This window comes from Tympanuchus pallidicinctus, unplaced genomic scaffold, assembly GCF_026119805.1.
Source record: "Tympanuchus pallidicinctus isolate F22 unplaced genomic scaffold, pur_lepc_1.0 scaffold4, whole genome shotgun sequence".
In the NCBI taxonomy this organism is placed as follows: domain Eukaryota; kingdom Metazoa; phylum Chordata; class Aves; order Galliformes; family Phasianidae; genus Tympanuchus; species Tympanuchus pallidicinctus.
The window spans coordinates 30,179,035-30,204,351 of NW_026294758.1; the positions used below are offsets into that span (position 1 = coordinate 30,179,035).

Sequence of the window (25,317 nt, forward strand, 5' to 3'; positions counted from 1 at the left end):
TACTGTCATGTATTTAATGAGGCAATGAGAACAATTGTGCTAATGGGTGTCCATGAAAATACTAGTGCTCTGTTCCCAAGAGTTCTTCCATTGCCACTTGACATAAGAAATATATCCTCTTTTGCATGGCTTAGAAGTTTCTGCGTATGGAGTTGACAATACGAGTTTTGATTTAAGCAGTCTCTGTTTTGCTTTATTGCCACTTGAATTGTGCCATTTAACTCATGGAACATTGATTCTTGATTCCTGCAGTTCAGAAAAGGTCAATAAATCCTACAAACACAAATGTAGAGCAGATGATGCAGCTGGCTTTAGCAACATTCAGAGCTGACTTGATCAAACTACCAGTAAATGAAGAGGGGTTTTTTTTTGAGGGGGATTCTTCCCCCTTCCAAAAAATATTAAAAAGAACATCCTTTTTCTTCTTTAAGGTCTCTGAGAAAACTGTAATGAATAACTGCCTAACCAACCTAAAGCATCTCTTATGCAGACAATGTCTGCAGAAATTTTGAACTTTAAAATGTCAGTAATAATGTTAAATCTCTGCTTATTTAGTAGAAATTTTTATGTTTGGAGGAGGACTTCATAGAATAAATTCCTGCCTTCAGAGAACTGAAGAAATTAAACTTCACTGCATCTGCCATAAGAGAAATACAACTCCAAAGGCAGTTTCACATCCTTTGGAAACAGTAGTACTGTTATTCCAGTCCACCAGGATTTAGTCTTCCTATGTGTTTTGTCTTTTAATCAGTATCCTTGTACTACCTTGGGTACCCCCAAAAGAGGAACATGTCTTTTGTGCCATCTTTGACAGGGTGAATTTCCCTATTTTATTTCAATGCATACCTTCTGTGGAAGATAGGAATCTGTTCTGTTGCTTGTTTCTTGATACTGAATCATAAAGGGACTTCTCCCCTACTCCCTTGCTCGCTCTGTTGGCAATTATGCTCTTTATTACAACTGTTGAAATGCAAAGTTGCTTTGTTTCCTGGAGTAATGAGTCATACCTGGAGTTCAGTAGGATATCCGTTACAGTGCAAGCTGTTTCAGGCCAATGCTTTTCACATCAGGAGGTTATGCCAAACTTTCAAACCAAGGATGGACAGTAAAGGTCTGTTGTTCATTCCTGGAAAGTGGCTCACTTGTGAGTCATTTGGCTTGTGTTTAGAAGGGAAAAGGAGGAAAGAGGTTGCAATATCCTGCAGTGCTTTCTGGAACAGTGGGAGTTGGGAGGCAGCTCTTGCAGTCTCAAGCAAAACTATCCTTGCTGTATTGGGATGTTGTTGACGCTCTCTTCTGTCCAGTAGCTGGAGGCACCTGGCTGGTCATGGAAACATGGCAGAAAGCAGTTTGAATTCCAGTGTTCTGAGGTGAAATTTGAGCAGAGGTCAATTTTAGCTTCTGTTGTGTATAGACTCTCTGCTGACATGATGAGAACTCTACGGACTGAGTTCTGGAGTGTTTTCAGATGATCTTACTGAGGTAGCTGTGAAAATAAACATTTACAATGAGGCTTGAAAAAAGTAAGCAGCTGCCTGGCCTGTGTACGGAGAAGAGAACATTCGGTGAGAGCAAACCTTCTCATGGCAAGGTGATCACTGTAGTAGCATCTGATGCCTCTGGGAAACTGGTTGGTTGATCTGTTGCCTGGTGTGAACATATGCCCAATGGAAACAGCTCTGTAACCTCCAGTGGGTTACAGGTCAGTAGCTCTCCATTGGAAAACTCAAAAGCTATGCAAGCAGAGAACAGGAGCTTAGGCTGATTCAGTCAGAACTGTTCCCTAATGAAGAAAAAGAGAGAGACTTCAAATCAGGGATGACTTCCTATGTACAGATCTGGCCCTGATGTGGCATTTCTCTGCCAGAGACAGTCGTGCTTTAAGGATAACGTCAGGTTAAATGCATCAGGTATTCATCAGTACCCTTCATGTGAGCCTGAGCCTTTCTGAGTTTCTTTCTGCTCCCACTGATAACTTTTTAGTGGCAGGTGAGAATACAAGTGGCTATTGTATACAAACAGGCTTGTTCTTCAGTTATGTACTCGGGTACTTTTTCTTTTTTTAAGCATGATGGTCTTCTGCTTATTCCGGGCTTGTTGATAGAAACCAGTGTACTGCACCAAGTCCTCCAAACACCTAACCTAAGTTGCTACTGTGGAGCTCTTAAGTATAAAAAGTTCAAATATGCATTTTAAAATCTGTGCTTCTCTTTGGCTATCCTAGCTGAAGAAAGGTTAGCCTTTTCCCCAACTACTGTAATGTTACCTTGCTTTGTAGTTCACTGTACTTATGCACTGAAAGAACAAGATGTAAACAAGGGACTCTAAGTATTATTTGCTTGTTTTAATTAAACTTTCAGACTATTTTGGTGAATAAATGTTTGGGGTTTTTTTTTCTGTGTTCCTTGAAAACTGGATGCCAGAAAGAAATTACAGAAATTGTAGAAATCTGTAATTTCCAGATACAACTGTTACAATGCTAAGATCCCTGCCACTGGAATTACCTAGCAGATTTAGGTAGTGCAAATATATTAAGCATCACAGCAGTATTCACTGTAGGTTGGTTATGGTTTATTTTATGTAGCTGGTGGTAAGTTGTGTTCTTGATGTGTGTGAGCAGGAAGCCAAATCTAGGTCACTAAGATTGAAGCTATTTAAATGCTGACATTTGGGAAGAGTGGAGCAACTATCCAGAAGAGATTCTGAGCTCACCTGTATGGAGAGAGAAATTTTTAAATATCTTTTCTATAAACAGCCCTGTTCTGTATAGTCCTGCTCCGGCACAGTACTTAAATATTTAATTGTATGTGTAAAGTAAATGAACTTGAAGTACTGCTGTGTTTACGTCAGATGGCCATGTATCTGATGAAAGTTATGTGCATTCACAAATGACTTTAAAAAATCATTGTGCTTTCATTCAACTGACGGCTATTGATTGCAGTAATTCTTTAGGAATAGTGCAAGGCTCTATCCACCAGTCTGATCTACATCGATTTCTACTGTTGAAAGGAGATGGGTGTAACTACAAGTGCTGTTCAGACTCTTGATAACAGCATACTGTCTTTGTCCTGCTCCTAGGTTTGTCAAGTACAAATGATGTTGATAGTCTTTTACTCTGGTTTAAAATTTATTTTCTCTGCTACCTGTTAGAATCTGGCACTGAATATCAATGCCATTTCCAGCATGTTTTCTTCATAGCAGATCTGGCACACCAGGGTAGCACTTCAGTTATAGAGAAAGCAGCTGAGGAGCCATTAGGACTATTATTTTAAATGCTGCATCAGTCCTGACATTGTTAGCTGAGGTGGAGATGCAGTTGTGGCTGATATGTGTGGATCTGTACACTTTGGAATCTGACATAGTAATGAGTCAAAACAGCCTTATTTTACTGCATCTGGTCAGCCCACAAGTTAATGCGCCTGTATCTAATTACGCTATCTCTTTCTTAAAAAAGCATGCAGAAGTGTTATTATCAGAATGATAAGGAAACTCATACATCTATGTTATCACAGATGCTGTGAAGTCCTTGCATATAAGGAATTGAAAATACTCTCTTGTGGAACTTAGGATTGAAAAAATAGGGAGATTCATTTGATTGCCCGCACTGCCTCTTGCAGGCTAGAACTAAGCTGAGCCAGTATGAGGATTTTGTCCAAAGGCAAGAACTCTATGTGCTAGTGCCACTTCTGTCCTTTATTAAATAGCCCTCATAGACTGCAGGAAAGTTATATCTGATTGAACAGCAGCCTCTCTTTTGGCATATTGGATGCAGGTAAGAAAGATATTTCTACTTCAGTACAGTAAATTGGTGTTTTTAGTCTGACCAAGAGTCTTTAGCTCACTGCCTTTTGTGACACAAGAAAGAAAAAAATTTTTCTCAGGTGCTTAATTTCATTTTTCTTTACGCTGTTGCGGGAGGCCTCATTTGCTTTGTTTTTGCTCCAAATAAATGTTACAAAGGAGGGTGGGGGGGTGAAATGGTACATCAGTTTGCTTTGACTTTATTACTGCCTAGTGACACAGGCATAGTTCATTTGGGAAAATAATTCTTTTGTTGCCAGAAATTTTATTTATGAATGCAACAAGATTCTTTCACCGCTTATTAGCAGGCACTTCAAGTTGAGATGCAAGAAATATCCAGTGGCTTCTGTATACTGTAGGAGGATCTGCAGTTTTGTTGCATCCTCTTGGGCAGAGACCTTTGATTCTCTCCTATTGGATTTTGAAAGCAAGAAGTACTGCCTTCAGAATTCACTTTTGTTTTCTGCATAGTTGTTTTCTTGATGGCATATCCAAATTCTCTCCAAATTCACCTCAGGAATACAGCATATCAGTGAGTAGTGCTTATGATGGATTTAAGATTATTAAAAGGTTTACGATGACCTTACCATGAGGATATCCGGTGCAGCTCAAGGTCTGCTCTGTATGTGCATTTTTGCTGAATTTGCTCACCAGCTAGAAGGAAGAATGTCAAATTCGGTCATGTATTACAGAATCTTGTGCTACCAGATGCCTCTGTTGCTGTATTTTACTGGTCAGGTTCTCTGGTTTACAAAAGACTCCAGTCTCCTGAGGCCTTATTCTATTATATCTGCTAATTTGAGAGAGCAAGAGTTACCATGATGTTTTCCACTCTACTACCAAAATTAGTTCTTTCAAACCGTCAGTTGTTTTTCTTCTACTGAGTAACAAAGAACATAATTCTATAGAAATGTACTTTTCTGTATCGGCAGTAATATTTCAAATAATTAGTAAATCGGAATTTCAAAACACTAAAGTGTGAACTGAGAACAGCCTGTAAAATCTGCACTGTGTTTTCAATGTACTTTTTGTTGCCCTTGCTACTTGACCTTTTAAAGGTCCAAAGCCAGTGCAGTAATACAGTTTTGGACTCCCTCGTCACTAACTATGACTATTTTAGTACTTAGAGCTGTCATTGATGGAGATTATGCAGTGCAGTCTTGACTGAGCTATGAGTGTCTAACACTGCTCATATTATAGTATCAACTTCGCTGCCTACAAAGGAACAATTTTTTTTGTGTTCTGCTTTCAGTAGAATTACTTCGTATGTACTTCCAGTATATTATGTAAAAGATAGACTTTCAGACAAGTTTATAGGAAACTGTGAAAAGTATATATCTATATGTACACACATACGTTTTCTCCTTCCACTTCTTTTCTCTCCTGAGTCTTTCCTAGGTAAAATTTTCTGCTTCAGGATCAAAAATTGATGTTTTTTTTTCATTGCGGTTTCTGACCACAAGACATGAAAGGCCTTCTATTATGAGGTTATCTTTTCTGTGCAGACTGATGCTGTAATTCTGTGAGTAAATGAAAAATGTTGATCATGGACTCCTGTTTTCATATAATCTTATATGTGGCAGCTATCGGTGTAGATGTCTTTGGTACTTAAAATGAAGATAAATTATACAATTTGGAATTCTGGTTTCTGTTCGCAGTGATGCAAACTTCCTGGGATAGCCATGGGTGGCTTCGCAGTACTGGAAGACAGACAGGCATGTAAGATTAGTGACTTAGAAGAAATACTATGTTTGTCTTTGATCCAGGGGAGTTCAGGAGAGTGTCAGCCATGTGTTCTTTCTAATGCAGCATACTTTTTTTAATGCAGCATTTTAAAAAGATAGTTGAAACAAGGACTGTGTTCTGCTTCAGGCAGGTTGAAAGCACAGTTCTTTTGAATGCCATTTTCTAGATTTTCCCAGTATTGGACTGTGTTAATGTGGTTTTCGTTTGTAACTAGGAATCATCCTGACCTATCTGATGTTTGTATTTACATCATTGGCTGTGATGTAGGTTTCATCAGGTTTAGTATATTTATAATACACAAAGTTTAGTTGTTTGTTTGTTTTAAGCAAAAAGGGTGTTGTCCTCTTACAGATATTTCACGGTATTTTTTAAATAATCTGGAACAGTTATTCTATCAGTGTTACTGACTGATGAATTGATGAAGTGAGGAGGACTGCTCTATGTCTTGCATCATTTATTAAAAAATTCTCTCCTTTTCTCTGATTCTTTTTTGTTTTTCTGGTCAAGCAGAGTCAGTAGAACAGGTTGCCTGTAATTATGCCTACAATTATACTAATCAGGTCTCTAGTATCTCTATAGTATCTCTCTAGGCCACCTGTTTCATGTTTGACAGTAAAAAACAAAAAATTTTCTTCTGTGTAAGTGAATAAATTTAATGTATTTTGATTTATGCTTTCTGCCTCTTGCCTTGTCACAGAGCTTTGCAAGAAGAGTTTTGCTCTGTCTTCACTCTGTGCCTTTGGGTATTTATGTACCTGAAGACCCTTTCTAAGAGATCCTTTCTTACCTTTGCAGGCTAAACAGCCTCAGCTCTCACAACCTTTTTTTATTGGAGACATGCTCCAGTCTCATCATCATCTTTGTGGTCCTATGCTGGATACTCTGCAGTATGTCTCCTCTTCACCAGATGGCCTACAACTGGACGTAGCTCTCCAGCTATGGCCTCACTAGCTCTTAGCAGGGAGAAGATATCACCACCTTGTGACTGCTGGCAGTACTTTAGGTAATGCAACTAAGAACATACAGCCACTGCTTATCCTCATCTGCCAAGCTACTCATCTTACTGTGAAAGGCTATCAGGCTGTTCAAGCAGTTTTCCTGTTGTAAATCCATGCTGGGTACTCACAATCATTGTTCACATCTCTGGAAATGGCTTCAAAGACTAGATGCTCTGACACCTTTCCTAGAACTGAAGTGGGACTGATTGGTTTACCACATCTTCTTTCTTGAAGACTGGAGTTGCCATTTACTTTCTTACAGTTTCCTTCTTCAGTATCAAGGTTACCACAGCCATTCAATCGACAGTAGAGACTGTTCTCACCAGCACCTGTAGTTTATAGCATCATCTCCCATAGATTTCTACATTTCCGGTTTTTCAAATATTTATGCTCTGATTCTGATAGTTCTCCACCAGGATGGTGCCCTGGTCCATACTCTCCCCTCTATTCTTAGAGGTCTGAGATTCCTGGGTCTGGGGTCTTACCAGTAATGACTGAGGAGAGGGAGGAATTTAATGTTTCTGCCTCTTCTTTGTCTTTTTTATCTAGTTCACCTGCTACATCTAGCTGTGACCCACGTTTATCCTAGCTTTCCCACTGCTGCTGAATTACTTTCTTCTTGACTTCACAGGAGTAAAATCCAAGTGACCTTTGGCATTTCTAACTTCATTCTGGTGCAGTCAGTCACTATCTGTATATTCTTCCCAGGTCACCTGACCCTGCTTCCGCCTCTTGTACACTTCACAAGTGGCTTGATTTGTACATATAAAATTCACCTTAATGCTTAAATGTAATGACACTCCTGAAGACTTGTACTGAAGACATGCATTTTCTAGACAAAACAGATATTCAAGAGGGAATTAAATTTGTTACCAGAGCTTGAAAACCTTCTTTTATGTTGTTTTTACGCAGGGTTGATAGGTCTTCTGAAATGCCCCCACTAGTAGACAGAGTGACTGCAGCTTTGTAATCTCCCAGGAACGGATAAACCAGAATCACAGTGCAATGTTGCTTTCCATGAAGCTTGTCATGCTTATTTTTTAACAAAGTCCATGTTAACTTAAAGGAATACATATTGTTTGAGGCATTTTCCCTAGTGGTCAGTAATGGGTCTTGATTTTCATCAGTGTTCCATCTGAACATGAGGAAAAACTTCTTTACTGGAAGGGTTGCAGAGCATTGGAAGAAGTAACCCAAAGAGCCTTGTTCTGTGGAGATATTCAAAACTCACTTGGATGCTTTCCTATATGACCTACTTCAGAGAACCTGCCTCAGCGGAGGGTTGAAGTTGGTGATCTCCAGAAGTCCCTTTCATCCCCTATGTTTCTGTCAATTTTGTCCCATAATACAATGTAAACTAAGATCTATTTATCACTGCTTTGGTTGCATCTTCTTATTGTAGTTCCAGTTCATTTTTTTGCTGATATTCTGCATTCCCTAGAGAATTTTTTTATCAGCACATTTAATTACACTATGGAATTCATTTTGGTTGGTCTTTGTATCTGAATTATCTCTTCCTGAAGACTTAACCACATACAAAATATCAGTGTTCTTGAGGATTTACATTCAGTTGTTTGTAAATGTACCTTGCACAGACTGACAAGTACTGTGTTTCCTATAATCTGGTTCTACACAAGCTGAGGTGTGTTGGAGGCATAAGACTTTCCGTACTATGATTGTTAGCTAGAGCAAGCTTTTGCTTCCAAACAGTTAACCAAATGCAGAGGTGGAATTCAGAAGTCTTGTAGCAGCTTGCAATATGTGTAATTAAGCAGAAATTAAGGAGTATGTGGAAGCTGAACTCTCTAAAATTAACAGTGATGATAAGGCATTGTGGGTAGTGACACTGATGCAATTCTCTTTCCTGACAACAGAGTTCCAGAAGCAGGAAGGCATGAAGACCCATCAGAAAAACATGCAGCTTTACGACACACCCTATGAACCAGAAGGTAGTGGTGTGGAGTCCGATTCTGAAAGTGTGGTGAGTCAACGTTTACGAGAAAGCAAATTGCCACAGGATGATGACAGGCCTGCAGATGAGTATGATCAGCCGTGGGAGTGGAATAAAGTCACCATCCCAGCTCTGGCAGGTAGGATTCTTAGATTCTGGCCAGAAAATTCTCTCTCACAGTATTTGTTTTTCCCTTTGGGAGAATTAGAATATTTTGTTCTTTTGGGATCAGAGAGAGGGGAGAAATCTCTGAAAAAGAAATATACATAGTCCAAAATCTTCAGAAATGTGCAACATTGCACTTTCCTATTCGGTGCTTCAGCTATTGTGAATTATCTCAGCACTTACTTAATGTTAATAAACATCTCATTTCTCCCACCTCTTAGTCTCACCCCTATTTTAATGAATGTCATGCAGATAGTGTTTATTGTTAGGTGGATCTATGATGAGAGAGTGTCTTTGCAGTGTCCTTAAACAGTGGGCCAATTCTTAAAGGGGCGGGACAAAAAGCCATGTAATGTGCCTGCAATAACATTCTTCTCCTCACCAGTGTTTTTTGATAGCTGTCATTTTCAATTTAATCATTCATCATTTCTCTGGATTTGTAGAACTTGTTTTCAGATTAATCCTTCTGAATTGCAGAACTTCTCAGTCATAGAGATCGTGCAGAAAATGAATTGCTCTCTCTGCAAATGTCTGTGCTTGTTGTTGGTTATGTTCTCCTTTCTCCCTTCTGTTGCTTTGCAGAAAAAGCAGAAGGGGCTTCATTCACTGGTGTGATTCTAAAGGCCAAAAGCTTTTTCATTGGTAGAATCTCTATGTTTGCAGTGAGAAGGAAGGGCAGTAGATATCTGCCTTAGGTTTAGCCTTCAACACATTATACAGTGGCATTCCTGTTACCTAGTTCGAAATGCTATAACCTAGATTGGTATAGTACAAGATGAGTGGAAGTATTTCCAGGCCATTGGACTACCAAAGGGCAGTGACTGATACTCTTCCTGGACTCTGCATAAATGTGATTTTATAGAGGACCAATTCTGGAACCCTCCCTTTTTGATGTCTTTATCAGTAATCTAGTCGAGGGGAGGAAGCGCACATCAAGTTTGGAATTGCTTCAAATGAGAAGAGTACAGAGCTGTCATTCAGGGGAATAAAACAGGCTGGAGAAATGGACTGACAATAAGCTTGTGAAACCCAATTAGAACAAACTTAAAAATCTGCATCTGGAGCAGACTGACCCCCTTCAGTGATACAAAGTAAGGACTGTCTGGCTTCCCATTTTACAGCTTTACTGGAAATGGGCTGGGAATCCTGGGGAAAGTGAGGTAAACATGGCTAGTAGTGTTCCCTAGTCGTGATGAAGGAAAGCAGCATCTTCACTTGTGTGGAGTATAGTCAGTAGCCCTTCAGTTGACATTTCTTGGACAATGTATGGAATGTTAAAATAACAGAATCATAACATTGTTCAGGTTGTGAAAGAGCTTAAGGACATCCAAATGGTTTTTAAACACATCCAGGGATGATGACTCAACCACCTCCCTGGGGAGCCTCTTCCAGTGCTTAACAACCCTTTCTGTAAAGAAGTGTTTCCTGATATCCAACCTAAACCTCCCCTGGCACAACTTGAGGCCATTTCCCCTCATCCCGTCACCAGTGAGAAGAGACCAACTCTGTTCTCTCTGTATGCACCTTTCAGATATTGGAAGAGAGCAATAAGGTCTCCCCTCAGCTGCCTTTTCCTCAGACTAAACAGCCCAGTTCACTCAGCCTCTCCTCATAGAACATATTCTCCAAGCCCTTTACAAGCCTTGTTGCCCTTCTTTGGACCTGCTCCTGCACCTCCATGTCCTTTCTGTACTGAGGTGCCCAAAAGTGAACACAGTACTCGAGATGAGGCCTCACCAGTGCTGAGTACAGGGGCAGGATGACTTCCCTAGTCCTGCTCACCACACCATTCCTGATACAAGCCAGGATGACTTTGTCCTTCTTGGTCACCTAGACACGCTGCTGACTTATATTCAGCCAACTGTCCATCAGTACACTGATGTCCCTTTCCACCAGCCACTCCTCCCCAAGCCTGTAGGGTTGCCTGGGGTTGTTGCATCCAAAATGCAGAATCCAACACTTGGCCCTATTGAAACTCACGCAGTTTACCTTGGCCCATTGATCCAGTCTATCCAGGTCCCTGTGTATTACCTTTCTCCCCTCCAGCATTCCCTCCCATCTTGGTGTCATCTGAAGGCTTACTGAAGGTGCACTCAATCCCCTCATCGAGATCATTAATAAAGATGTTAAATAGAAGTGGCCCCATTACCAAGCCCTAGGGGACACCACTCGTGACCGGCCACCAACTGGATTTAACTCTATTGACTACAACTCTTTGGGCCCAGCAGTCCAGCCAGAGTTTCACCCAGCAGAGCATATGCCCATCCAAACCGTGAGCAGTCAGCTATGCTGTGTTTACTATTCTGATGCCAGGGAGATGTTGATAAGTGTTGATTTCAGCAGAGAGACACCAAAATGGCAGGAAACTGCAGCACGTGACTAGTGAGGAGATGCTGAGGACTGGTCTTAGCCTGCAGAAGAGAAAACTTTGGAGAGCTCAAATAAGTAGTTTTTCAGTGTATCCGAGGAAGTCATTAAGAAGAGAGAGAAGCTCTTCACAGATGAGCAGATGTGTGATGAGAAGGTTAGAGATAACAAGCATTAAGTTCAATAAGGCAAGGTTCTGACTTGATATGCAGAAGAAGTTTTCTCCTCTTTGAGGACAGCCAAGCATTGGAGCTGATTGCCTAAGGAGATTTTGTGGTCTTCATCTTCAGATGTTTTTATCCTATGTGAATGGATGGCTATATAAAGTTCGGAATTACCTGATCACATAGTGGACCCTGCCAAATTGGACTACGCAGCTCCCAAGGCGTCTTTGTACCTGAATTAATCCCTGATATTGCAGATCTGTGTACCATAATATTACCACACTGCATAAATGGGGAGTTACTTGTCTCCACAGATCTACAGGGCTAGTGTTGGATACAGCCTGTTGTGATACTACTCTGCTTGGGTGTTTCTAACCTGATTGCCTGATAAGTAGGTGCAGGTGAATGGCACAAATGCATTTCTTTTGTAGCACAATATAATAAAGCAGTGAAGATGTGATGTGTGAGTGATTCTATTCCTCTGCTTCGTTTATTTGTATGTCTTTATGTTGCAGTTGGTGTTACATTTTTCCAAACCAAGCTGATGTCTGTGAAACCTATAATGAAAAAAGGAGCTAGGAGCAAAAGACCCAGGTGAACCTGAAGCAGTTGCTTAAAAATAAGCTTCTTGCTGGAGTCCTACAGAAGAGAGAAGTAGGATAGAGAAAACTGATTTCTACTTTCTAGCAGCGTGGTGTGCTTCAGCATGCCAAACAAATAACCTTGTGGGATTCCATACTCAGTCACTTTACCTTAAGTATATGCTAATAGTTGTTCAGAACCTGGATGTAAGCCACCATCCAGTTGTGCTGCATGCTGTGCAGTACAGTCTCTCTCCCTACATTGCATGAACTCTTAACTAAATTCTTAACCTGTTTATATGGCTTCAAATAGAATGTACAGCTCTGGTCCTGAGCCCTGCTGTGTTGGCAGCAGGCTTCAGTTCAGGCTTGCCTGAACTGACTCATCCCCTTTGTTAGGCCAATTAAAATGTTTACAAAAATTGTGCTGGGAGACTTGTCTGTCTGTGAGATCCTGGCTACAATTTGAGATATCTGTTGTGTGTCAGGATAGGTTGGTCAGTTTGACCATATTCTGAGGAGATACATATCACTGGGTTTCCAGGACTACAGCAGCAGATTCTGAAAGTCAGTCCTGCATATGTGTGTAAATCCTTTCTTTGTTCTGACCTATTGCAGCCTTTTTATGGCCTACGTATCACTGCCCAACTTACTTAGAGCCTTTTGGTTTCCTTATGATGGCAGCAAAGCTGTCAGTGGCTGCAGCAGATGTACAGCATCAGTCTCCTGATTCAATAACCTTACTACACTGTAGCATGGTCTCTAGTAACTCTGTTGCAGAGGTAGAGTATCTGCTGCTTGGAAGGATCTATAGGCTGCCTGCAAGGGCTGTGCAGTGCCATAGGCAGTGGATTTGTGGTAGTTTTGCACAGTTTCCCAGAGAATTTACTTTATTCCAGAGAGGATTTCCTGTCTTCTCCTCTCTGTTGCTGTGTCTGCATCTTGCATGCTGGTGTGTTGTGTTTTTTTTTTTCATCCCAGCCTTTGTAGACCTCTGGGCTAGCATGGGTATCATGAGAAAGTCTGCAGGGACAACAGATTGCTGTTGAAGAGCTTCTGCAAAGAAACTGTACAGTTACTTTTGGCTGGATGTATTATCTGAGAGACGTCCAAGTTTTTGCCATTCTGTCTAGTATTGGTTTGGCTGTAGGCGTAGCCAGCCATTCTTACCACTTGGGACTAGAGCTACTTTTGAGCAAAGAATGCTTTATTTGAATAAAGACCTTGAATAGTAAAATGATGTTGGAGAGAAACACATGCTTGTGTATGTGACACTTAAATACTTAAATGCAGAATTCTTTGAAGCTGTTTAACTGCAGCTTCTTTCTGCAGCATAGTTTAGTATAGTTTTAGCCTTGTGAACTGAGCTTTTCCTTATGTAGTATTTTTGATAATTTTCCAATGACTAAGAATAATATCAGTCAGTGATCTTCCAGCACAAGGGTAGTAATTGTGTGTACCCAGAGGTCATTTTTCTTTCAATGTATGTACAATAGCTGAGACAGAAACTTCATTGTTTAGCAACATTGAGATACAAGCTAAATATTTACTGTACAACTCTGTGGGGCCAGGGCACATCTGTCTGCAGTGAGATCACACCTCATAGATTTCTCAATTAGTAATACAGCAGACACAGAAGGGAGATTACTGGCTTCAAAAGTTATTGTCCTAAGACCTGTGTGCACATGGAAATCTTAGGCCTTACTCTTCATGTATTGTGCATATCGTATGAAAATGTTGAGTTTTAATTAAATTCAGAGGATAAATGTATTAGTTTCTATTGCATTTCTTATTTTGCGCTACTTGGCATTTGTGAAGTCGCTTAGTCCTGTAATCATTTTTGTGACCAACTTTTTTGATCTTTAATGAGTGAATTCTGAAATAGTCTTTCTTGAGTGTTGATTTTAAAAAGACCTTAGCATTGTCAATTCTTTCTTCATTGTGTACTTCTTAATTTGTATATACATGAATGTAAATTAACAAGGCACAATCTATAGATATTATTACATTTTCTGATTTGTCTGTGTGTAAATATTCTTCTAAAGCATTATATTGTAAACTTTAATGAAAGCATACTAAGTTAAAACATTGCTGTACAAAATTAACAGATTAAGAAGAAATTTAATTAAAAAGTGTTACGATATGGTTGGATTCCCCATGGGCTCATCAACGTGCAGAGTTCTGTTTTACAGTGCTAGGAAAATAAGCTTTTAGATGAATAAGATTTCTGAAATGGGGTGTGTCATTCATTATAGCTCACTATGTCTTAGGCACCTGGTTATTTGTTACAAAGCAGTGTATCAGGAATGTCTGCAGGCTGCTTCATAACCCGTTCTTTCTGTTCTTACTCTAATTCCTTGGATTTATAAATATTTAAAATAAGAAAAGAAGAGATCCAACTCCTAAGTTTGAAACAATGAAATGTTTGCACTGGAGAAGTACTGACCCTATGATGAGGTGTGTGAATTACTTTTCTGCATACCGTGGTTCTGTAATGTAGCTAGCTAAACAGGCTGGATGGGTTTTGCTCAATTTTGAACTCAGGTGGATTTCTCTGAATAGCACATTGGCCTAATGGTATTAGAAATTCTTGCAAGGAGCAAGTCTGGCTTCATAGAGCAGTAGAGGTTGTGAACCTGCAGGCAGCTCCTGCTAAAACCTTCCTTTGTTGAGAGGTTTATTTGCAGGGAACAGCATGCATCTGTGATGTGAAGTGCAGACACAATGAGCTTTATGCAGCAAACGTTTTTGATTTGTTAGGTGATGGATTTAGGAAATAAGCCAAAATGGCAAGAAACACTAGAATTACCATGAAGTCAACTACTCATGCAAGCCTTTTTAGGAAGACGTTTGTACATCTGGCATGACTTCAAGATTTGTTGCGGAAGCATGGAGAGAAGCTGTCTGTCTCCAGCCTGGAGTCTGAGATGTGCCAAACTAAAGGTGTGCGCAGGCTGTGATGGCTGAGCAGCACCGGCTGAGTGCTGCAGCTGTTATGTGCAGCGCTGAAAGATGTGGCAATATGGAATGGAGTGCAGCATTTTGGCTGTCTGCAGCTTGAGTGCTTTCACAAAAAGGTTTAGTTTTATTTCATTGGAGGCAGTACAGACGAGAAAATAGGAAGGAAATAATGGCTTCAGCTGAAATGTGTTTTTCAAGGCCTTTATTAGGTGTGGGGCCTCTCTTGTTAGGCCTCCTGTTGAGCTAGGCAAACTAGTTTGCCCGGAAGAGCTGAGTATGGCAAAATCACAGAGACAGAGTAACTTTCTGGAAAGTAAGTCTGTCTGAAAAAGGAGATAGCAACACCAGAGAGATGGTTTGGTACCTTCAATCTGACATGGGTTCCTCCTTGGGTGTGAGGGAAAACAGGCTTTCCGTATTGCTGTGGGCAGAACAGACCTCTGGGAAAAGGAAATGCACACAAGGTCTGTAGAGCCTATCTCAGTATCGCTTAGTAAAATAAGTGGCCCTCTGTTATGAAGCAGGTAGTAGTTTTCACCACGTAGCACTGATCACAGAGCTCTTGATGGAGGATCTTCAAATTCCAAGCTTAGCCAAATGTGCTGGATGCAACTGTTACTGCCGGGGACCCTGGTCAACACGGACCAGGACAGCTCTGCCACACCAACTCCAGAAGGATGAGCCACCAGCTAAAGGCAGGAGAAGAGAACACATGAGGATGGTGTGCAAAGGCTGGGATGCAGTCAGTTCCATAGCTGACGTCCACATAAACACAAATACCAATGCAGTAACTAACTTTTCACTCCTAGCTGCATGGAGTTTAACATGAATTGTCACAATATGTGTTGCAACTTACATGGAGAGTGGATTTACAGTGCCCTAAAAATTCATCTGATAAGACCATCGTATGGGTTGGTGCTGAACTGAGTTATCACACTTGCCAGTTTTGTCTGCCAGGATATATCCCCTTAGACTGCTTCTTCCCGCCAATTTAGTTCACAAAAAAGAAATAGGGCATGAGTCCAGAGACTGTCTGAACTTTTCAGACAAAAGCATTCAAATCATTTGAAATTTAACTTTGTCTGTGCTATTTTTGCCCAACGAGTCCTATTTTTAACTATCATAATGTTTTAAAGATTCTGCTGCTACTGTTAGGAACTGAATTTCATGTTTGTTTTATGAACTGATTTCTGGCATCTGGAAGATGTTGCTCAATCAGTAGCTGATAACATTAAGATCACCTACTTTCACAGAGTTCCCATATTACAGTACCCAGGTGTTTCTTGAAGTTGAAACAATGTGCTGTTCATGTGTCACTTGCAAATATACACATGCAGTATTTCTCCTTGTTATGCTAGTCAGCTCTCAGTAAGGTTAAATGTGAATGTACATTTCAAAATGTAACCGTATTTCTGCCTGTGTAGTTCGGAATGTGAGTTACTGCATCTGTCCAATTTTGATAATGTTTAGTGCCTAATTTCTCAAAAAAGAGGGGCAATTTGAAAGTGTGCCCAAGACATGTGGAAAGCATATAAAAATAACCGAAGCAAAACCCTCCACAAGATTTTTCCATGTCCAACACATATCTATTCTGTATGAATTGTGTTATTGAAGATTACAGCTTTTTCCTATTGTCCAATTGCTTTAAAGCAGTAAGTACTAGCAGACACATGCCTAGCTGTCTGTGTGTTACAAGCTGAGACCTAAATGCACATGATCTGCAACATGCTGTGATAGTGATTCTCTGTAATTGTCCTTACAATATTTTCATTTTCTCTAATGCTGCTGTTGAAATTCACATAAAAGCTGTTTAAAAGCTGTTCTGTGTGCACTGTGATATTTGCCTGCAGATACAGTGAGGTTTGTTCAACCTGTTCTCCCCTATATGATTTTTAGAACAATAATCTATCTACAGCCGGTTATTTTACAATGAAGAAAGAAACCCCAGAAGGCAGTGTGTGTCTAGAAAGTGTAGATAGCTCCTTTCGCTGCTTCCGTCAGAATTTGATCCTTGAATTCTTTGAAGTTATAGATATGTAAAATCTCTAAGTGTGTCAATTTTTTTAATGGGAATCAGGCTGCAGGCCTTGTTCATATGTGCTTTGATAAATAACCATATTGCTTTTCCTGACATAATACAGTTTGTGAGAGAAACATTACAAATGCAATTTTTTCTTTTCAGCATTTCATGCCCTAGTATTTGAGTAAAAAAAAACTTTGTGGCAGTGTTGTAAAAGAAAACATTTTAAACTGTTTGCTACTTGCTAGCATTTCTGATGCATGTAGATGGGTGTCACCAGTCTGAAATTGCACCAGAATCACTGTGTGGATGATTTCATGTAAGCTGAGGCAAGCTGAGTTTGTGATGTTCTTGAGTGAAAGCCTGTGTTCATAACTGCAAGGAGTATTTCCTCAGCATCATCTACTGAGAAGACAAGACTAGGTGTTAACATAAGCATTGACAATTTTAACAGGATTTAGAAGTGTGTGGATTTTTAGGTCTGTAATTTGCATTGTTACAAACATTTCTGGATGATAAATATAACTTTGAAGGCAAACCATTTTAATGTTAATGGATGCATGCTTATTCTCCTTGGGAAGTGTGAAACTTCTCTAAATACAACCATGTTGCTTCTTGTTAAACTTGCCTAGAGAAGTAACTTTTGTATATCTTGCAGCCCAATTTAATGGAAGTGAGAAACGGCAAGCATCTCCTTCTTCTTCAAATGACCAACGCAGGCAGTTAAGAGCACCTGGAAGAGGCTTTAAACCCATCAAACATGGCAGTCCAGAATTTTGTGGGATTTTAGGAGAAAGAATAGATCCAACTGTTCCACTGGAAAAGCAGATGTAAGTAACACCAGTAATTGCTCTCCAGCAATTTGTTTCCTGCTTACAGCAGCAGCAGATATCCTAGATCCCACTACATCTCCACTTCTTCTGCATCCCCTCTGCTAGTGCACTCAGAACCATTGTTAATTCTTTAAGGTGTAAACTAATTTCTGTGGAAAACAATATAAAGTTAAATAGGAATCTTTCAGGAACAGTCGATTTCATCTAGTAAGTTGTGTGCAGTTATTCTACTTGTTGTGTGGCGTTAAGAAAAGCAAGTACCTTTCATGTACATCCAAATTGTGCTTTAAAGCTGTGTAAATTCTTGTGTTTCTATGACTGCATATTGTGTTTCTAGTAGCTCAGGACATGCCTTGCATTTGGCTATAATGCTGCTGTAGGGAGAATTTTGATGATAAGCAACAACACTTAAATAAAAGAGACTATTTCTGCTCTGTGGTGTCAGATCTGAGGGTGGTATGTAGAAGCAGCCTTGTCAGCTCCAAATTCAAGTTCTGGGAGAATTCCATGGAGTTAATCAATCTATTATCTGCAAGGATGGCCTCTGTCCTGCATCATTACTGTTCCTCAGTTTATTCAGACAGACTGGAGGGCGTGAAGGAGTGACCCAAAAGTGTAGCCCTATGAAAGGAGCCCGAAACTCCTCGTAAATGAAGATTGTGGATTGTGGAGTGATTTACACAGATTATGCTGATATTTGTGAGCAGTGAGTTTTCCTACAGGTTCAAAGGGTAAAGCTAGAGATGTGTGTTTTTAATCCCTTAAGGAGTCCCACTATAGACAGTGTTGTGATAGACACAGAGGTTTTTTTTCAAGTGAAACTGAGGACATGCCTGGATGGTAGTGGTAGTGGTAAGATGAGCACTGAGACCTTTTTGCACTTCCAATTCCTCAGATGGAAAGAATCTCCTTTGTCAATTGAGTCTGAACAATGGTGATTCCAACAGTTCCTTTTCCTTTGATATACTATTTTTACATGCATTACATGATATTAGCATTTGGAACCTTCAGCTTGAAACAGTGAATATTATAATCCACCTCGTATCATTTTCCACCCAGCCAGCCTCAGCCTTTGAGGCACCTGCCTATCAACAAAGGGTAGAATTACCTAGAACAGAAGAAATAGTAATCACTATTGTGAAATCACTTGTTTACAGTACAGAAAAATTACTGATGACTACAAACTTGGCTGTAAAACTTAGTTCTCAAACTTGAATTGTTTCAGTCCACAGTAACACATAAAACAAACTTAAAACATTGTGAAAAGTTGAAATCTTAGTTAACTTTAGACTTGGAAATAGGTTATTGTAGCAGATTTATACAATTGTTACTGCAGTTTAGAACTATAGTCTGCAGAGTTAGTTTTATTTATTTATTTTATTTATTTAGTTTAGTTTTATTTCAGTGTTAAGTTTCCTTTTTAAGTGTTAATCACATGAGATTATTTTTGCCTCTTTGTTTTGCGGGAACTATACTGAAATGATTGACCAGTTAATAATAATTGGTCAAAAAATGGAAGAGTGTGGATTTATTGTACTTTAGATTATTTGTAATAATTCAAAGTGTTCAATTCTTACTGTTGTCAGACTACTTAACAGCACTATTCCATGCTTTCTCCTTATGAGTGGATTTTTTTATTGTAGAGAGGAGCACAAGGAATGAAAACATGCAAATTAACAAGTGAATTTTTAGTATGTAATTTGGGAGTTTCTTAAACAGGCAGAAAGTCCAAGATGTAATAATGCATTAAGAAATTACTTTTAGTTGCTTGTGTCTAAGGAGTCCGTAACCATGAACCGAGTTAACTCACAGACACAGGGGAATTGAATGAATTTGTTCCACTTCCTCAGTGTAACAGTGAAAAAGGAAAGTGTGCATTCCGTGCGTTCTATTGAAAGTGAATTTCTCCTTGCTGTGCACACACTGTCTGACTTCCTGTTTTGCCCTAACCAATTCAGAAACACAATAGTATTGTGCCTTCTGTGAGCTGTAGTAACTGATCACACCTAACGCATGACTGACGCGGCTGTCTTCTCTGCAGTGGAGCTGTGGCCGTATAGTGGCTGTTAGATGATTGTTAACAAAATAAGGCAAATCAGGAAGAACTTGTATAAACCACGGTCAGGATGGTTTCAGTTTGCCTATGTGTGATTGTGTTTGAATTTCGCTTCCAAAGTTGTACTGTATGCTGCTGTTTACCGGGATGCCTTAGGAGATAAACATGTCTTCAGGCTCTCATGTCCTGTGCTTTTGCATTGGTGTGTTTTACAAGTTATTTTACAGTTTTGTTATCAGGTCTTTCACTTCTGAATCTTTGAACTTTCTATACAAATATCAATACGTTGACATCTAAAAAATAGACACACCCAGAGCAAACAGCCACAATACATTTGAAACTGCAGTTTAGGCAGGAACTTTAAACTTATTAGAGCACTATGCTTATCTTTAGCTAGCTGGAACAGGAGCAAGCCAAATGTCCCATTTACATGGGCATGTGATTCACAAGCAATTACACTTCTCAGCACTGCTGTTGACTCTGAGCTGTAGCCAGAACAGCTTCCAGGCATCATTTCTGAATCAGATGCTCTCCCATCAGCAGTTGTCTTCAGATTTTGCTGTAGTTTTTTTTTCTGACTGTTCAAATCACTAGGTTTTGTTGTATGTTTTGTTGTTTTTTTCCCCTGGAACCAGCTCTGTGCTTGCTCTTATTGAACCTCCCTGCCAACTGGGAAACATGCAGCCCAAAGAATGTGTTAAATACTTCCCTCTAAATATCAGACTTCAGTACCTCCCTGATTTGGGCTAGATTACATTTTATTTGGCTGCAATTGGTCCTTCAGGAGAAAAAAAGAAATACAATTTTTAAATAATAGAAGTGGCTTTTATGCTCTCCGAAATGCATTTTGTGATTGACAATATTAGTATTCTTCTTTACATTCAGAAGACAATTTAGTCTTTAAACTGCTTTTTGAGAAGTTTTCTTCAGCAGTAAATAACTGATGAAGTGCCTGAAAACAGAAACATCTTTGTTTCTGTGGTATTTGTGATGAGATTGAGCTGTCTAGGGTATCCCTTGCTACTCCATCTTGAATATGCTGCAGGATAACCTTACTTCTAGCTTCCTTTATCATAGACTTTAGCTGTAGCTAGACACAAGATGAATTTTTTTTTTTAACACCAATTTTCATTTATCACGTTCACAAGATTTGACAGCAGAATTGACATTGGCTCAGTGATTTCTGATAAAAGAGCTTCTGTTTATTCACTTATATTTTAATTGGAGCATCTCTCAGAGTAAGTTAAACGGGGAAATAAATGTAGAACAAACAAAAGGAATCTTTTGCAAGGCCAGTCTTTGTTCCTGGTAAAGACAGAACGGGAGCATTCCTGATGCATGCATTATCTAGCTTGGGAAGACGGGGAAGTGTCGCACTGTAGTGCTTCAGAGTGCACCTTACAGTTGCAGGAAGGGGGAGATCTCTCAGAGAAGCAATCAACCCTGTGGAGGGCAAGGCTTGTTATCTCACTGGAGAACATTTCGGGAAGGGACAAAGCACTTCCGACTGGATTGCAAAATTTTGCTTGCTGATACAGAGCAGCAGGTACTGAAGAGATTGTTTGCAGTGGTCAGTTTAATAAAGGACCCTCCTCTCCCCATTCACTTTATTTCTACATAGAAGATACACCTATTCCACTTACTGTAGAGATTGGTAAGTGTGCCAGTTCTATCACATGCTTTCCTGATCTGACTTTTTTTCCTTCAGCTGAGACAGACTACAAACTTCCACAAGTGGTAATGTTAATTTCAGGTAAAGCAAACATTGTGTTTTTTATCTGCAATATATTAGATCTTAAATGTATCCATATGGTATTGACTGCTATCCACACCTTAAAGAAATAAAGTAGTAAAGTAGTATGAGTTGAGAGATGTGTCTTTATTAATCTCTGATTTTTCCTAGATGGTATCATGGAGCAATCAGTCGGACAGATGCAGAAAACCTTTTACGTTTATGTAAAGAGTGTAGCTACCTTGTAAGAAACAGTCAAACAAGCAAGCACGACTATTCTCTTTCACTGAAGTAAGTACTTGTCAGTAAAACATAGTAAATGTAATTTAAAAGCCATAACTTCTCTGGTGCAAGAAAGCAAAATTATTCAGTCTGTTGCTACGCTAATTCAGCTCTAAAGGGCACCCAGAGGGTTTGAGTCTGTCAGCCTACATGATGTATAGTGACAGTTGCTGAATTAAGACCTTGTAATTTTGGTATGTTAAGAGGTTTTTAGTCTTCTTTTGGTGCCCACTTAACTAAATAAACTTGGATATTTTTTTTTCTGGTGCTGATTTGAAATGCTGTCCTGCTTCTGCTTCAGGTTGAATAAATATTTGGAGAGAAGCGGGGTTATTCCTTTTGTAAAAGGCACTTGGTTTATACATGGAAGGAAGGCATTTTGTTGCAGAGGTCAAATGTAAATTGGTTCAGTCGCTGGAAATAAAAAGCTCCAGATCAAGAATTAGGGAATAAACATTATTCCAATTCCAGTACTGGTTTTTGCATCACCTAACTTGGCTTAGCAGAGTATGTTACAGATCTTTGCCTCAACATATGCTCATTTGCATATCCAGCAGATGTAGTTCTAAGATTCTCAGGTTTTCTACACACGAGAACAGGAAGATCCCTGATCTTCATATTGGCTGTATAGGGGCAAAGAAAATTGTTTACTAGCTTTTCTGCTTCCAAGATAGGCTCTTATGTGGAACTGATTTTCCTAGGTAGGAAAGAAACAGACCTTGTCTCTTTCTTATTGGTTTTGTTTTTTGGTTTTTTGTTTTTTTTTTAGTGGTGGTGGTTTTGTTTTTAAACCAGTGTTACTCCTGACAGTTTATCTTTTAAATGGTTTATTTACAGAGTTGTTGAAGCACATTGTACTGCTGTAATAATGGTAGTACATAATGTTAACACTTTCAGATACATTGCTGAATTTTGTATATCCTTAGGTTAATTAGAAATAAAGGGTCTTTAGCTTTAGCTGGATAGTCTAAGCGGTAGATTTCAAATTTGTTTTCTGTCTCAATTTTAGACATAGTGAAAGTGCATCTGTTAACCTAGTTTTTAGATTCTGTTCAGATATTTTGTAGGATTCATTAAAATCTTAACTCCTTTGTCATAGTTGTGGTCTCTGTATAATAGATGTCTGCCTTAAACTAGAAAAGACTATTTGAGGAATGTAGTTCAGCTCTTGTCGCATTTGTCATTTGATCTGTGCATTCTCTGATGCAGTTTTTCTCTAAATTCGTTCAAACATTGGAAGCTTGCTGCCATATGCTTCAGATATGTAGATATGTAGGACTTAACTTTTCATATTCTGTAAGTCTTAAAATACAACTTTTGTTATTGAAGCATGTCATAGTGTTTCACTTAATTCTTACCTTGGAACAATGCTCTTGTTATTTAACAAGAGGTAAGCTCTGAGAAAAAAAGACAGTTAAGGTCTAGTGAATCAGCTCAAATGCTTAGTTATCCTTACTTTGCCTGGTGTTCTTTATTTTCTTCATATTTCAGAGATTTGATTAATGGCATTTTTGTGTGTTGTATTTTAGAATCTTCTAAACTAGATTTTTCTTGTGACACTTAATTAAAGCTTCCTCAGCATTTGCTTTATGAATGACATCCTCCAACCTATATTTTCTGGAGTATACGATAAGATTTCAATACCTTTCAGCAGCTTTTCTGTACATTTATCAAATCCGCTGTCAATCCTCACCTGTTGATGTAACTCTGTGTACCACTTCCCTGTGGTGATGATCATTCTCCCATGGCATCACTAGAGTCTGTATTATTCTCTCAATCCCGTGGTATTGCACTTTGAATTCATTTGCTATCCATTACCTAGTCATCAGTTTCCTTTTTTTCTAGGAACATCTAGTGACATCCTGCAAATGCCACAATGTTTTCTCTTAAAATATCTAGTTAAAAAAAAATCTTGCTATTTAATCATGTATTAGTTATCGTGCAAACCTCCTTCCTCTTCTAGCAGCCTGCTTCTGTTTTACTTTCCATCTCGCTGACCATTACCATCTGCAAACTACTCACAAAGTTAATATTTGATACTGCTGTTCCCTAACACCTGATCCCTACTCACTGCCATAGAGTTCTTTTCCCCCTCATTCAGTACAGGTTGTATAATTCATTGTTCTTTTTGTGTTCTTTTCCAAATGGAGAGAATTATTATTATTTTTTTTAATCAGCTTGTGGAGGATAAGGCTTCTGAAAGTTTTGTTAATGGAAGAATTCTTGTTCATTAAGCTCAAAAAGTGATATTCTCAGATTTCAGATTTTAGTTAGAGTGTTTGTAAGGAAATCAATTAGGCTTGTGTATGACTACTTTTAGATATAGGAAGCGGGCCTTTCAGAATACCAACAACATGCTGCTGTGTGGGGCTCTGATTCCTTTAGCGGTGACTAATCAGTACATAATGAGGTTATTTTGCGCCAGGTACAGTCAAGAATCTCTTCATTCATTTAATTCTTGTGAGATCTCATACATTTGTCTTGTGGGATTTCCTTCTTCCTTCATTAAAATGTGAAATACAGTGTATGTACTCATTTCTAAACTATGAAATTTTTCACCTTTTCCCACAAATTTCTTCTGAATTTGGCATGTATGTTTCCCTTACAGTATTTGTTGTTATCTCTTTGGGGAGCTTTAGTCTCAAACTCCTTTTACATTCTGGTGAGTTTTTGGCATTTTTTTGGTTTTTTGTTGTTGTTGTTGTTGGTTTGTCTTGTTTTGTTTTCATTTCTCTGTATTTCATTATCAAGTGCATCTTTGCATACTGTTTTTCTGGATATCCTTCCAATTGATAGAATGAAATCTTTTATGAGCATTGAAAGAAGTGACGTCTTGTACTGCTGTTGTACTTTATGTCACAATGGAAGCAACAGCTTAAGGAGTCCTGTGTCTCCCTCTGTGGGATGATAAGAGAGATCTTAAGCTTTTGTCACTCAGTTTTGCGGACTTAACTGAATAAGCTAAGAAGTTTTCCGGTAGGGCTGCCTGTGTTCAGACGGTTTTGCACTCTTCCCAGCACTCCACTTTTCAGTGAGATTTATGAGACAATCTGTTTCACCTCCCATTTTCACCAGGACAGGTGTGTGGCTTGTATGGAAGTGCTCAGAAAAGATGCATGGAGTAATTGGCAGGATTAACCACAGGCATAACGGCAGTCAGCCATCCCCTTCTCAGGCTGTACTGGGGAACTGTATAACCTAGTTCATACTACCACAAATAAAATTACTTCTCTTTGAAGAAAAGAGCCTCTGGAACATTCCAGTGCAAACTGAAGTTGCTGGATGACACTACTGACAGGTAGTTGATTTCCATTGTCATCAACAGAATGTGAGACTGGCTTTCACATCAGAAAGAAAAAAAAAAAGATGAAAGAGCTGCAGGAATGTGGCTGCTGGTGTGATCATGGGTAGGGTTGTGTTTAGGTATCTTATGCCAGTATCTTCGGTAATGCCAACCTCAACTTTGCAATAATGCACCTCTCCTACACAGAACTTGTGTTGCTGTAACAATCCAGTGCCCTCCTCAGTGTGTGAGGCTGGATCAGGACTAGAAAGAGAGGCTTTGCTCACTTTTCATGTACCAGACAGTTTTGGAGGTGCTTGAGGTCTTGTGCGGGAGACCTGTAAGGATTGGGTCTTTTGGATGTTGCTGCTAAATGT

The 25,317-nt window shown here is 39.3% G+C and overlaps 1 protein-coding gene across 1 annotated transcript in view; it reads left to right on the plus strand.

Moving 5' to 3' along the window:
* The window catches only part of SHB (SH2 domain containing adaptor protein B), a 71,815-nt gene that overhangs the window by 30,876 nt on the left and 15,622 nt on the right, over positions 1-25,317 (plus strand). Inside the window, exons 3-5 of the mRNA XM_052701203.1 lie at positions 8,420-8,635; positions 17,413-17,584; positions 21,547-21,666. Coding sequence (XP_052557163.1) covers positions 8,420-8,635; positions 17,413-17,584; positions 21,547-21,666 — 508 coding nt within the window. The remainder of the gene's footprint in view (positions 1-8,419; positions 8,636-17,412; positions 17,585-21,546; positions 21,667-25,317) is intronic.